The 15,159-nt window shown below is 35.3% G+C and overlaps 2 protein-coding genes across 4 annotated transcripts; one reads left to right on the top strand and one right to left on the bottom strand.

The window, feature by feature from the left end:
* The first annotated feature begins 59 nt into the window (after positions 1 to 59).
* LOC143470287 (uncharacterized) lies at positions 60 to 4,922 on the top strand. 3 transcript variants are annotated; one of them, XM_076968340.1, is made up of 4 exons: positions 60 to 2,655; positions 3,842 to 3,922; positions 4,199 to 4,320; positions 4,477 to 4,922. In XM_076968340.1, the coding sequence occupies exons 1-3, from the start codon at positions 2,512 to 2,514 to the stop codon at positions 4,298 to 4,300; spliced, it is 327 nt and encodes a 108-aa protein (XP_076824455.1). In that variant the 5' UTR covers positions 60 to 2,511; the 3' UTR covers positions 4,301 to 4,320; positions 4,477 to 4,922. The 3 variants fall into 3 exon arrangements, with proteins under 3 accessions (XP_076824455.1, XP_076824445.1, XP_076824438.1); XM_076968330.1 differs by having other exon boundaries at positions 726 to 2,679; positions 4,480 to 4,922; XM_076968323.1 differs by having other exon boundaries at positions 737 to 2,679.
* A 7,195-nt stretch (positions 4,923 to 12,117) lies between these two features.
* LOC143467194 (GDP-fucose transporter 1-like) lies at positions 12,118 to 14,932 on the bottom strand. The gene is made up of 7 exons (XM_076965021.1): positions 14,693 to 14,932; positions 14,482 to 14,576; positions 14,196 to 14,392; positions 13,830 to 13,913; positions 13,468 to 13,643; positions 13,168 to 13,365; positions 12,118 to 13,046 (listed from the first exon to the last, which is right to left on the bottom strand). The coding sequence occupies exons 1-7, from the start codon at positions 14,849 to 14,851 to the stop codon at positions 12,879 to 12,881; spliced, it is 1,077 nt and encodes a 358-aa protein (XP_076821136.1). The 5' UTR covers positions 14,852 to 14,932; the 3' UTR covers positions 12,118 to 12,878.
* Positions 14,933 to 15,159: the final 227 nt, after the last annotated feature.

Raw genomic sequence — 15,159 nt, 5'->3', positions numbered from 1 at the left:
GCCTCTTTCTGAAATTGATGTATATTTGATCATATATGTATCGCTAAATTCATTTATAGGTACAATTATAGGCTACCTCAAAGATATACCATATTAAGTTTATCTACCCTGGTTGCTGACGTATACGATACAGTATCTTGTACATGTAGTTGTGACAAAGATGGGGTCTCTTTTACATTTGCACTACCATATCAAGATGGAGTATTGAAGAATTATAATGTCATAATTGTTTTAGTATTACCTCATAGCTTCTTCTCGTTTGCATTCAAGCCTTAAAGTCAGAGTGCAAAAGTATTAGAGACCTAAAGATATGGACAGTATTATAATGGCAAGAGAAATTGCTAAAGAAGAGTTGTTCTTAAACTGAATTCAATCTAACCTCAGGCTGCCAGAGGGTAGTTGAGTTAGTAGTTAAGTTCGGTACCATAATGCTAAGGGTCTAATATACAAGTGCACATCCACAGGATGCCTTTGTATGATACATGCTAAACCCGAGCTACTGACGTCATTCGGTTGTGCAATTGTATACTAGACCCAACGCTCACCCGCTGATATGAATCAGGTCAGGTATTTCTAAACTTCTAAAGTAATGGTACCACCTGTACGGTGTTGTCTTGGCCTGTAAGTGTGGCACCTGGATGTGGCACCTGAATGTGGCACGAAATTCATTACCGTTTATGCCAAACTTTTTTTTTTCACGCTTATTTATAATAAATAGCCTAAGGAAAGAAAAATGTTTTTTTCAACCAACGCCAGTTTATAAAAAAAACAAAGACTTGAGGCTTCAGCACCTATCATCATGTAAAATCTGTGTCTTCGCACGCAAGATTTTTTGTCGAAAACTGCCGGACTTTGTCGGCTCGCTAACTGAACGGTTAGACTCGTTAGAACGTTGGACTCTTAATATTGCAATATAGTGGCCCGTGTCCTGCGTTTCGCTGTGCCAGTGGCGCTACCGTTACAATGTCCTTGGGCAAGGCAATAAGGACGCATACTGCTGTTCAGTCGACCCGGTAAAAAGTTATAAATTAGGGGAAGACAAATCAAAAAAAGAAAAAAAAAATGTGCGGCAATCGAATCTTGCACAAAGTCTAGCTCGTGAACCGGGCTTGAGCGATGAGGAATCATCACTTAGTTAAAGTCGTGCAAAGACTATCCTCGGTCCGGTTGTTTCTTTGTGGAAGAACGAAAGCACAAGCGACGCTCTTTTTAAAAGAGTTTTTGCCCAGCTTAGAATACTTTTACATGAGTAACTTAATTAAGTGGTTACTTTTTGACCATCACTGGTTTTTATCTTAGTTTTAACATTAACTCTTGATAAACAATTGACTCAGTAGCCGATCGGTTGGAGCACTGGAGATGTAGTGGTCTATCTTATCGGGTTACGCCTATGGGGGCTTGATCCCCTGGAAAAATTTGAACTCACAAGTTCTAGATTGCATAAAATTTTGCTTTTGTTTCATAAAATCAGATTGCCTTGGGATTAATCTGCTAAAATTTGAAACCTCTGCGTCATGTCTCAGACAAATTGACTAGCTAAGATGTCTTAAAATTTCTTAGAATATATGACATAACGCAAATGAAATTTTATGCCATTATTTGTGTTATATATATATATGTGTGTATAACATATATTTAATCCCTTCAAACGATCATATATCCCTTGTAACAGTTGTAATGAAAAGGGTGGGTATATGGTACCTTAACTTGACAGGTTGACCCACTCCACTACAATAATTGCTTGTTGAAATGTTTATTGCGGGTGATAATATATGAGTCTCATAAGGTCATTGTCTGCTTTTCTCAGACTTAATTGTTCACCTTAACGGCTTATTGTCTTGTGAAAATAACAACAAAGTTGTCTAACTTGACACTGAACTTCTTCAAATTGAATTCAACAATGGTTAGACAGGAATGACAACTGTATATACTGATTATATTGAAATTTCTTTGAACAAATACACTTAGACAAAACATTGCCACAGCAACAGCATAAAGACGTCCATGTTGCAGCGCTTATCGTAGTAGACTTGCTGCATTGAATAACTGTGAATAATAATGCACGCAAAATAGACAGACACAATATTTATATCACGACTTAAAACGGTAAACAGGAAGTCATCGATACGCAATGCAATGGTTGGCTAAGCCGATGTTTGAAAACAGGGCGTTATCGACACACAATGCAAAGCTTCGCAAAGTAGATTTTCGAAAATAGGAAGTCTGCACTATACTCGATCTGTATGGCACAACATGCCCCCATCATCATACAGTCATATGAAATGTATGAAGGTTGGTCGCCCCATCTGTATGCGTAAAGAAATGTAGGCCAGTATGCTATTTACCTGAGAAAAACCTTTGCAATCGTCAATCGAACACCCAGAACGTTTGGCAATTTACAAAGAATCATTTTTTTGTTTATTATAAGATGGTACCAGTAACCGAAAAAAATGTCTTAAAGGTTTCTTTTTTATAGGATTAGGCTTATTTAGGCCGTAGCAACTGTTTGGTATGGATGAAAAAAATTCCAAAATAGCGTGGTTATGGACTTCAAACACTTTGGAAAGATCAAACAAACAAGCAAAAATAGTGTTACAAAGAGCACAAGCCCGCCCTGCAGCATTTCCAAAGCCACCCCCAAACAGAGGCAAAGCGGTATACCCAGTGAAAATAAGTGTGGTAGGCTGGCATATGTTTATATAATCTAAGGGTTTTGTTTAAAACTGTAAAGATATAATAGGTGGTTTACTTTTATTGACGAATTAGTATAAGTTAGAGAGTGTCAAAGTAAAACTAAAGTATCACAATACAATTCAATACAATTGATTGGTGTGGGACAGCGAAAAGACCTCACGGTCATCCAGGTCAGTTGCCCCAGATTCTATTGCAATAAAAGTACAATGGTAACGAATAGAAAAAAATCTGAAACTCAATTAATTAAAACAAGGCTGCAGAACAAAAACAGAAACACACCACAGAACCAACAGCAGAACATTTTCTTTTAACCAAATCAATAACAATAGGATACAAAAGAAATCAACAACCATACATCGATCAACCTATTCACAATCATACGAACAGCATTTTCCTTACACAAGTCCACTTCTCAATTGATATGAGAAATATTGTAAGACTTAATTTTTTTCTTATTGTTTGGTGGTTTATTCCAAAAATTAGGTCCTCAAGATGTTAACTTTTTTACCGTTTACTGTTTTGGTTTGGGGCAAGAATAAGTTGTCCTGTGATGATCTAGTGTTATATTTATGTACTGTTTGGATTTTTATCAAATATTTGGAGAAAAAGATTTGTGTAATAATTATGCATGAATTTGCCTGTCCGTGATTGAAAGACTTGAGATATAATTAGAATATCGTTTGCTTTAAAGTGTAGAAAGATAGCATTGTAACTGTTACTTTGTAGGAGCAGTAACTCGGGTCTTTTGTAGTTTTGCATTTCTTCAACGAAGGAAGCCTTGATTAGACAGTAGTTATGAGGTGTTAGAAAAGAAAATATGGCATAATCATTACTAAATCCAGATATGGGAATGCAAAAGTAATGGAACATCTGCTATTATGTAGCTTATTACAATAGCCTAGTGGTTTCCAACCTGGTAGAATCCAAGTTGGTGTCACAAGCAGGTGCACGAGTAATAATTTAATTCCTCATAATTAGCTTATCAAGTAACAACTTTAAAATTGGAAATCTATGAGAAGGGAATTTTTGCATCCCGGGGTTCGCTAGTAGGAAAAGTTTGGGAACCACTGCAATGGCCTATGTGATACTGATTACAGCAATCCCCAACACTACAGATTTTTAAAAGAGATTATAAATTTCCTTTTAGGTTCCTTTGGCTAATTCAGAACTTCAAGGTGCTTACAGAAATGTTATGAAGTCATTATCAGAATCTTCTCAAATGTGCATGGTTTGTATTTATTCTTGGTCAAGTGTAAAAATAATTTGGAAATTATTATAATACAGTGGCCTAGTGCCTACTGGTCTAAATCCAATTTTTATCTATCTACTAATCAAACTCAAATAATGATAATTAAAAGAAATTGTTTTTGGGGTGTCTTTTTTTAATTTCCTATTTTCTTGTAAATGCAGTATCCCAGTGAACTAGTCGCTGAGCTTGCCATGTTGGCATGCAGTGTTAGTAGATGCAAATCATATTAATTGTATGTTTGTATCCACTTCACAGCACTACTATAGAACCTTGAACCCTTCAGAGTATGACAAACATGATCGTCGATTTTGTTCGAAGTATTTGAACCCGTCATCATCTATTGGCATTCAACAATGAAGTCTAGTGATGTCTTTCAGGTGGTCTGCTTCATTTTAGATTTCACCAAGTACAGTATACAAAAATATGCTATAAATATTCTTGTTTATTATGGATTGGTGCTAGTAAAATCTAAACATTGGCATTGTTTTTTCATTACATGGTTGCCCATTTGTAAATACTTTCTTGCTCCCTAGTAGGAACAGGTCTAAGTGAAGAGAAATGTATGGCTTATTCCGAATTATATAGCTTCACTGAGCGATTGAATGAGGGCACATAGCAGATTTTGCACAGTTTCTTTAAGGCAAGATGAAACTGGACAGCAATGTTCACAAATTCAGCACCCTTTCAAACTCGACAGATTATTAAAAAAGTGATTTATATGCGGGTAAGCTTTGTGTTCTGAAAGATCATGAGCACTGTGAAACTGTCTTTTAATGTCGCCATGTTGCGATATGTGTATGCATATTTATTTAAAGTGTTTTGTGCTGTCCACTTGTCTTTTTTGTTTATACATTTCACACTATGATTTAGTCATTTTGCAAAATGTGATACAGGAGAATTTGCTTATACCGTTATCTGAAGGGGATTGTAAAAAATTGACGTTATAAACAAATTACCATAATAAATCATTCCAAAATTGCCTTTTGATTCAATAAAGAACTTTATCATCCAGCAGTCAAGTTTGTTAGTGAAGAAAACCACATATCTGGCGAAACTCACCCAAAAAATAGACTATACAAAAAATTGTTAAATAATAATCTACAGTGAAATGTAATTTGAATATGTCTGGGAACATTAAAAAAAATGTCGTTATACGCGAATCGACGTTATGAGCAAACTTAATTGTATGGGAGTTTTACCGGGACCGACCAAACGTGACTTAATAGGCATATTAACATTGTAATGGAAGCCGTTATAGACGAATTTCCTTGCTTTTAGACAAGCCCTGAAGAGGTTAAAATTGAAAATACAATTTTTCAGTATACAGTATTAACACAAAACCTTTAGGTTTGTGACAGGACTTCCCAACTTTTTTTATTTTGAAAAACGAGTAAATTTTTAAACTTTCCTCTGGCTTATGATTCCCAAAGTTTATTTAATATGTCTACAAAAACTATGTTGGTAGTTATGTTATTACGTTTTATTAGACTTTTTACCTTTTATTAGACTTTAAATGAAATATTTGGGAAGCGTGGTAATGAAAAAGTCGTTTTTGACATATGAATGAATTTGCCATTATGACGGTGTTTATTTTTACCAAAGCAAACCCGCCATTATGGTAGGCTATGTTATTAAGAAATATAGTATTGCAGCGATCTCTGGTTGGTGGTAAAATCCGCTTCACCTGACTTCCATGAAGGCTACGTGTCCTTTTCTGCCAGAACAAATTGCAGACAAACAGTAAGTTAAAATCTCAACTACAACGTTTATTCGAACTCGTGCAACATTAGACATTGCTAACTGAGCATCTTGTTGAGGTTGGTAACAGTTTTTAATCATTGCTTGATCGGTTGTTCGCTAATCTGACTCCATTGATAGCGCATTTATTAACCCTTGATGGCCATTTAAGCATAACAGTTCCAGAACCAAACTGTCAATGTCATTTATTACAGGTCATTGTGGTCATTTATTACAGGTTCTGAACGAAACGGTTAATGTTTTCAGAACATAGAATAAAGCTGCATTCGATAGACTGCAAATAATAGACTCACAATATCAGAACTAACGCATTGAGCGTTGTAGTACGAATGTCGTAATTCGGAAGCAATGAAAACCGAGTTGTGTATTCTCAGGGTTGCCATCGGTCTGGACTCATAAAATAAGGACGAACAGGAAGCAAAAGAAGAATACTACCTTAGGCAGTGCAAACAGGAGAAGACAATCAATGTTCCAAAAATGAAAAACACAAGAAACAGAACACAAATAACATTATCATCAGATCTACACGGGAATTCCGTAGGAATAAGGGTTAATTATGACAATTCGCACACCATGACATCTTGCCAGCACAAGCATTTATAGCCTATAACACGCATAATGATAACTATATGTGAGGAATGCGCCAAAAAGTTAAAAGGATAATGTCAAGCGGCATGACTTTGTGGCACTATGCGCCACAGTATGTTCACGAAATTACGTATTTAAGAATTTTTATAATGTAAAAATGCTGAATGATATAGACCCAGCAACGAAAGGCGTACCAATGTAAAGGCAGCTAAAAGTTATCCAACCACTTGTTAAAATATTGAACCACCCCTGAAAAATGGCCAAGCTCACAAATCTGGCTAGTTTTCACAGCATGTTTAATTGTTGTTGAATAACGTTTTCGTATTATCGGTCTTGAAACTATTCTAGCCTAGGTTGAGATCGAAGTTACCAGCGCTCTGTTTCTTTTTTTGACAACTTTCAACTGCACCGAGATGGGTAAAAATCCGCACCATACTAATGTAGAACGTGTTGATATTGTTGCAATCGCTAACTGTAGGCTATTGTTTCAACGCTAAATGTAGGAACAACTCGGTTCAACTAAGTTATCTGCTCAAAGAACAGTGAAAAATTCAACAAGGAAGGTATTTTGTAGCATTTGTAAAAAGTGGTAGGTCGCCCAAAATAACACCGCCACCTACCACCAAGAGGAATGTAGCTCAATATCCCACGTTTTTATTGCACCATGCCCTTTTTCTGTCTCTTGGTCTATAACAGGGGTGGGCAAACTTGTTCAATGAAAGAGTCACTTGCGGTAAACTACAAACACCAGCGAGCCGCAAAATCAGTAGTGTCAATACTAATACTGTAAAGTGTAAACAATGCATGGATATTACTGTTCAGTTGGAAGAGCCACAAAAAAATATGTCGACGAGCCGCAGTTTGTCCATCTTTGGTCTATACCAGAGGTCGGCAACCTTTAGCATTAAAAGAGCCAATGTTCCCAAGTTTATTTAAATTAAGACCTATTCGGAGCCATAACATGTAACTGTCGAGTTGGCCACTAAAACAAAAGGTAATTATAGCCTACACTTCATGCAGAATTTCTTAAAATTTTTGCTTTGTACATGCGAATATTCTGTAATTTCAACAAACAAAACCCGACTATTAAACACAACACTTTCAAATAATCATTTATTCCACCCAGCTAATGCGATATTTGCTTCTGAATTTCACTGCACAGCACATCTACATTAGCTTGATAAGATGACACTTTGAGTTTCATCTGGGACTGCAAGCTCTCAACTGATGGGCGTGAGCGTTGTTCATTTTTTAAGTAATAACTAATAAGTAAGTAAGTAAGTCACGGGAGCCAGAGCAGAGGGCTGAAAGAGCCGCATGCGGCTCCGGAGCCGCAGGTTGCCGACCTCTGGTCTATACTCTATAACCAGGGTTGCCATACCGTCCTTATTTATAAGATTTGTCCTTATTTTAAAGGTCCGTGTCTTAGAAAATATGTTTGTCCTTATTTCTAAGAAATGTCCTTATTTTCACTTTCGTCCTTATTTTTAGGGCGGAGGTGGGCACTTTTGTCCTTATTTTGGGCATTTTGTCACCTTACGATACCATTTTGTACCAAAGAGATACCAAAATTGAACATGCAGATAGTGTCTTGTTTTTTTTTTTTTTTTTTTAGGAACTTTGGTTGCTTTCTCTTGTTGTACACTGTTTAAGGTGGTATTCCTCGTTCGTTTTCTAGTCGTCCTTATTTTTGAGTTGAGACTGATGGCAACCCTGTCTATAACAGTGGTTCCCAACCGCGGCTCCAAGGTAGCTTTCTTGCGGCTCTCAATGAACCCTGAAAATCCCACAAAAAAATAAAAAATCTATTTGTAATAACTTAATTAGGGCGATTATTTTTTGACTTGTCAAAAAAATTCAAAAATTGGTCAAAATTTATAGCGTTAGGTCAAAATTGTTTACAAATTTTTCATTTTACATCTTACAGTTACACCTTGTAGCCTACTTTATACTGTTGTGAACGGTCCATTGTCTACTTATTGTGAATCATAAATCGCCTCCTGAATCCTAAACCACAATTTCGCCTCGCTTTGACAAAGTTGTTAAAGCTGAAAGCCAATGCCAAGTCGGACATTAAATTGATTTGTGTTATTTTTCTTGTTAGTGTTGCTATTCGTTGGTACATGATTTCATGCTTAATTACTTGAGTGTTTTCATGCGGCTCCATACGTACTCTCAAGTTTGAAATTCGGCCCCGACACCAAAAAAGGTTGGGAACCACTGCTCTATAACAACATGTGAGCCGCTTCGAAGAAGTGAACCATGGGGTACTGGCTTTAATCTCGAAAATCCAATTAGTTTGCTGATTTTTTTAGGTAACACACTGTACATTAATGACATAAATCGTAATTTTCAATATGTTTCGACTTCCAAATTTCACCCAACGTGACAAATATTGGGGGGGATATATTACACCCCCCCCCCCAACAAAAATATCGAGGATAAGGTTACATCACAATACACGCTTTACCAGGGAAATCCTTGGGTGAAAATGAAGTTGAAACGATCGGAAGCGTAGCTCAAAAAATCTGAAATGTTTCTATGTTCAAAATGGCAATTAAAACTAAATGACGAAGAAGTTAGCGTTAAAAATTCGGTACAGTACAATAACAAATCTTGCCAATTATAATTATGACCGATATTGATGCACTAGTTACTTCATATACAAAACACTTGAGACGTGAGTATTCGGTTGTTTCGCCATCTCACGATCATGCTTAAGCGTTATACAGAGGAAAAAACAAAGACCACGTCCATTCTGCTTTGCTCTTTACGCGGTGAAAGGCTCATGTTCCTTTCCAAGGCAATCGGCCTTAATTGCTCCGATACAAAGTATTTCATGTTTGTTCATGCCCTTGGAAATGCATGACAACAGCGATCAAAAATTCTATTACAGCAGCTAGCTATCAGTGTAGATATAGTCGTGTTGTTTTTTAGATGAATCCAGCTGACGTTTTGTCGTTAACTTGCTATCTTCATGTTGGTTTGGTTGGTTACATAGTGATTACATCCACACGGGATTGCACCCACACAAATATTAACCTAAATATTCACCAAATGCGAAAAGTAGGCAAATTCTTTGACACTTCGCTCCTTCTGTGTTCGTTTTTCTCATTTATTTAGGCTTACTTGTTTCACTATTGCTTTGCAAACTTCCATAGCATTCTAAAACTAGAAACAGGGATTTTTTACGCCTACCACATATGTTTGCTCGTGACGGTTAACGGTTTATTGACAGTGTAACATGGCTATTCTAAAATGGGACACATCTGTCTATTTGTGGGGAACTAGTGTTATACCTTCATGTTGTTGCGATTGATTTTCATAACATTTGACTTAGTTTGAATCAAAACGTTTGTATTTGACCAGGTTTATGACTAGGTTACAAATTTATTATGATACGAACGAAAAAATATAAAACGCTAAACACGTTTAGAACACGTCTTAGAACAAACACGACGTTCCGTCTGTCAAGAAATATATTAGGCTACAGATAATTTTGTTTGTCCACAAAGTACGACGCGCCTATCATGTTTTAGAAATCTCCTTACAGAAAGAAAAAAATGAATTTGAAAAGTACACATCTTCAAAATTAGTCTGTGATGATATTATAAAATTGCTTGCAAATTGAATGCCGCATAGAATACTTGTTTACGGAAATCGGCAAAGCAAAGCATTGCGTTACGTAATCGATTCCTCTCTGCTTATCGTATTAAGTCGTGACAAAAATGTCGTGCATGCCTGCATTGCGTGTGTTGTTATTCATAGTTGTTCAATGCGTTACAGTCTACGAAGTTAACCCTAGAAAGTGGTCGACTTTATTATGTAGCTGTCCCAATGTCTTATTTAATGTAATCGTTTAAACAAGAAACAATATAAACAGTTTATACAGTTGTCATGGTGTACAATTGATTCTAAGATTAAGAGAAGCGAAACAACGACCTGAGACTCATTTATCATCGAGGACAGACAACAATTCTACAGACAAACTTTGTAATTGAAGTGGTCGTCCTTACAAGCAAAGGAACGATAAACAATCATTTCATTACAAGTCAGTAAACTATGAAAGCTTCCTATACTTGAAATGGAAACAAAATGCTTTGACGTTGATGCCTATATACCATGCAAAAGTTAAGAAAGCTTGCCTGCTATAATAATTTGCCAAGGAAAAAAAAATTCCTTTTTTATGTTTATTAAAGATAAACCATGGAAAGAAACGGCAATACGTAATTCATTCGCCTGGTTGACAGTTAAACGTTGCAAAAATCTGGTAAGGATTTATATGTACAGTATTGTCCCATCTTGGTTTACCATGGTTAGTGGTTACCCAAAAAGGGAAAAAAGACATTTTTAATTCGTAAACCGCTCAATAAACAACGAGAAAAATAATTAAAACGCATGAGCTTAATTTTAAGTAATGCCATATCTAACGTAATCCGAAAAAAGATTGGCTATATAAAGCATGTGGCGATTTTAAGCGAGACCAGTTTTCTAACCAATGTTTCATCATGGTCGATAAATTTTTAAGCCTTTACAAATTAACAAACCGCAGGCTCAACGTGACTTATTGAGGTGATTTGGCCAAGAAAACATACATGGAAGAGTGGCAAATTAGCTTTTTGTAAATAGTAAATAGAAAAAAACATAAAATCATGACCTTTTTTATCATTTTATTTGAGTATTTGATAGCGTTTAAACAGTTTACATAATTAGCTTTGTTTTGGCCAATTCATCAACAGACATTACGAATACACTGCAAGTAAATTTTTGTTAAATGTAGAAGCCTAACTAATCTAGTGTACTTACTTTATTGAATTGTAGCAAAGTGCTGCTCAATATAATTAAAGATTTTTGTCACCACAATCATTTCATTTCAAAACAAGCGAGAAAGAATTACTAGTAACAGAAATGGCCAAGTCCCCCCCAGGCTAATCCACCCCTCTCCTACCCTAAATATTCGTTTTATCTCAATGCTGAAACAGAAACAAACAATTGGGGTCAAGTCGACTCATTTCTAGTAGCGACTCGAGTCAGATCATTTTTGTACTTTCTTAGAAAGAGAGTCGAGTCAAGGATTTGGAAAAAGTGTCTCGAATGAGCCATTACGACTCTGGAGGCTATCACACCATCTTCGAATGCGAAATACATTTTAAGTTTAAAGAATGGTTGCACAAACATAGTCCGATTTATAAAATCCAGCAAGTTATATGATACAACAAACAAAAATTTACCAGTACTCTTTAGTTTCCATGACTATCAGCCAAAAGCTAACTCTAGCCCAGTATGAAGTTAAAACTAATTGAGTGAAACTGACAACGCTTAGTTATCTAACTTTCTGCTCGATTTTTTTGAAAACCACATTGTTGAAACGAAGCAAAGGTTAGAAAAACATACATAACCCACATTTGGGCATCGCCAGAACAGAAAATTGCTTAGGCGAGAAACCTTAACGAAGTCCAGTAGTTATTATTGAAATAAAGTTATGTTTGTGAACATAAAACTTGATTTTAGCAAAAAAAAACTACAGCTCACAAAAACTTTCTTTTTACAGAACTAACGACCGTTGGACAAATTTCGAGTGACTAAATAAGGGCCCGCAAAAACATTTTCTCATCACAAGAGCATAACGCGGTTTTCCGAGTAGCAGAAGTTTTTTTGTTTATGTGCACCTTGTTTTTCCTGTAAATGTAGCGTAGGAAATGCTGAATAACTGGTTTTGATTGAATAGCCCCAAGCAGTTAGGTTCATACACGTTGGCATTAAGTAACCCGCGACTAGATGTCACCATTAAGTGCTAATACTTACGTGGTTGGGATTACCGCAATATCTCAGAATTGAACTACATTTAATCCTTTTATGACTCATCAACCACATACAAGAACGAGTATAAATACAATATTGTAAGAAACAGGATACAAGATACAAAGAAGTGCCAAACTAAATTCATACAAATCGTACATTCAGTCACAAAAGATTTGCATTTTTCCACACACCTTTGTGTTAGGATACGATTAACAGGCTTCTTGGAAACTTAAACCAAAAAGCATAGTGCAAAATATTCCAGATGCAAATACCTTCTAGCTGGTGTAGTGTGTACTATTGTATTTTAAGTATATATTCATGTAGATCGTTACTGAACCAGAAAATATAACTTTTGAACATAACTAAAATATTTGTGGAACCACAATGTGTTAAAACAAAAAGATAAAACAGGGCTTTCTGTCAGTTTATCAAATGCAGTAGCAAACTTATTGAAAAATGATACTCAGATTCAGTAAAGTGTCTGGAAATGGCAAGAAATAAATGCATTTCGTAACATATTTTTCAATATTTCTCCTCACTGGATTAGATGTGGCTGAATGTTTTCAAACAACTATAAAAAATCTACATATATTATACAGCAAATCCAACTTAAGAAAAATCAAATAATATAAGGATGAACTACACACAAAATATGGTTAAGAAAAAGCACGCCATTAGCATAGTATTATAATAGTATAAATAAATCACATTCACTTTTTTCTAAAATACATAGCTGTAAATACATGTGTGTTCGCCAGTGAAGTTATAAACATAGTAGGCAATTTCATCAAGCAATCAAAGACTTTTTTTCACTTGATTTGGTGTTATCTTCATCTGAATGTTTTGAGCTTTGCTGATCATGTTGGCGCTTCATGTCCAGGCTCCGAACAACCGAATATAAGCCAGTACCAGTAAGCACCAGCATATTGGAAAACCACCAGAGTCCAGTTTTTGTCTACAACAGTCACATAAGAGAATATGCTTTAACACTTTACTGGAAGACTGAAGAAATTATAAAGTTTACACTTTAAACTGCATTAAACTACTGAACTACGGTAATGATAAATCTATTTTACCTCCTGAAAGTAAATTACGGCTAGTACAGTTTGGAAACATGCTTTAGCCACACCACTAACAGTATGAGTGACTGGGTTTGTGACCTTAATTTGCAACCCAACAACATAACCCATGATAAAGCCAAGAAAGCCAGCAGCAAACATACAACACCAAAAGTGGAATTCAAAGAGATGTTCAAAGTATAAAACTTCAGAAAACTGCAAAACAAGTATTGCTGTATATACCTTTTGCATATTTGTGAGGATGAAAAAGACATCACTTCACTAATCTCATAAAAAATATCTCATTTAATGATTTACCTCTGACAAAAGAACCAGAGGGATGAATATTACAATAGCGTTTAGGTTGTTGTAATACGTTAGCTTCCATATGTTATTGTCCATTGCGGGTAAAACTTTTTTGATATAAATTGCATTGAGAGCTACCAATGCACTCGCCGCAACACCATAAATAACACCTTTAACAGACATGTCACCTAAATACGATAATAAAAGTATTAGCACGTGTCATCAATGTAACTTTTACAATGGTGTTGAGAAGTATTTCTCATAAAAAAATATCTGAACTATGCTAAAGCTACAACATACAGTCTCTTATGTTAATCTGTTTATATGTTAATCTCTTATGATAATTTGCAGTACTTGAACATGTACATTTATACCTAATGCCTCTTGGTTAACTCCAAGAAAAAACCCACTTAAGACAATACCACAGCACATCAATGCACGAGCTGAAGTTGTCTTGCCTAAAATGATACAAAATAGTCATATAAATAGTAGGTGCAAATCATAATAATAATTCTAAAAACATGTTTGATACATCTCATTATTGTTACAATTTTTCATTTTCCAGTAAAACTGTTTTGAGACAATATATAACACTTTTGTCAGCAACATCCTTTTCTATATCTACAGAAAAATAAATGAAAAACTCGGATGTTCACAATTCCCAAGTCACTAACAATCAAATTATTCTTGACAAGAGTGTAAGACATTGGGATTTAGGGTGACTTATTAGACTTACTAACCAAGAATGAAGTATGTAAAAATGATGCTAAAAATTGTAACCAGAGATCTTGCAATTGTATAGAAAGAGACTCCAACTTCTCGTAGACACAAGTTATTTAAAGTAATCATTCCCACAAAGACAACAGTAAGGGGAAGTGCTTCTCTTGATAATTTCTGATCGACTTTTGCAGATGGAAAAGTAATTAAATTCGGAAACCTGTTGATGATGAAATATTTACATTTATGTTAGAAGTCGTAAGTTTTTGTAGTAAAGCTAAGATTAACATGAATGTTGTTGTTGCAAACCTTGCAGAAATATTGCCACAGACTGCACAAAGGAAAACAGTGACAACACACTGGAACCACGTCACAAACATAGGCGCATCCAACTGTAAATCGCTCTAAAAAACAACATAAGAACTAATAAAAAGTTGGCAATTTTTTTTTTCAATACACCAAAACTGTTATATTTCTGAAACAATTTAAATTAAATTTATGAGAAATGTAAATATAGTACCTTGAGCAAATACTTATTCAGAAACACCATTGTGATGCTGACAGTCCAATACAAGGAAACTGCTCCAGCAACTTTCAAATATTTTAACATGAGGGAGTCTTTTTTTGTTGCATGTTTTTCATCGGATTTGTTCATTTCTTTTGCACCACTGTCAGACATTCCACCAGTATAAAAATCTAACTAATGGTAGCCAGCTTTTCCTCTATAAATCTATGAATTGTTTCTTCATAATTGAGGTTTTCTTATTTAGTTGCTCATTTTTATGAACATACTATGTTATCATTAAATAATTGCATTTACTCATGGACATCCGAAAACTGATTTTAAATTTTGCATAACATTTAGACAACTTAGGGCAGTGTGCTAACACTGTCCTAAAAACCGATGACGTGTCATTGCCATAGCAATGACAGTAGGATTAAAATATAAATTTCTGGAATTGGTTCAAAACTAGGGCCTAGTAAAGA

Source organism: Clavelina lepadiformis, chromosome 1 (genome assembly GCF_947623445.1).
Source record: "Clavelina lepadiformis chromosome 1, kaClaLepa1.1, whole genome shotgun sequence".
In the NCBI taxonomy this organism is placed as follows: domain Eukaryota; kingdom Metazoa; phylum Chordata; class Ascidiacea; order Aplousobranchia; family Clavelinidae; genus Clavelina; species Clavelina lepadiformis.
This window is presented reverse-complemented; position numbering and strand designations above follow the sequence as displayed.

Coding starts and splice junctions, on each gene's coding strand:
- LOC143470287 (XM_076968330.1), top strand. CDS start 2,512: ATGGATGAAAAAAATTCCAAAATAGCGTGGTTATGGACTTCAAACACT. Junction 2,680..3,841: donor ACCCAGTGAAAATAAGTGTG/GTAGGCTGGCAT, acceptor ATTTCCTTTTAG/GTTCCTTTGGCTAATTCAGA. Junction 3,923..4,198: donor AATCTTCTCAAATGTGCATG/GTTTGTATTTAT, acceptor TCCACTTCACAG/CACTACTATAGAACCTTGAA.
- LOC143467194 (XM_076965021.1), bottom strand. CDS start 14,851: ATGTCTGACAGTGGTGCAAAAGAAATGAACAAATCCGATGAAAAACAT. Junction 13,914..14,195: donor TTTTACATACTTCATTCTTG/GTTAGTAAGTCT, acceptor GTATCATTTTAG/GCAAGACAACTTCAGCTCGT. Junction 13,644..13,829: donor AGTTAACCAAGAGGCATTAG/GTATAAATGTAC, acceptor TATCGTATTTAG/GTGACATGTCTGTTAAAGGT.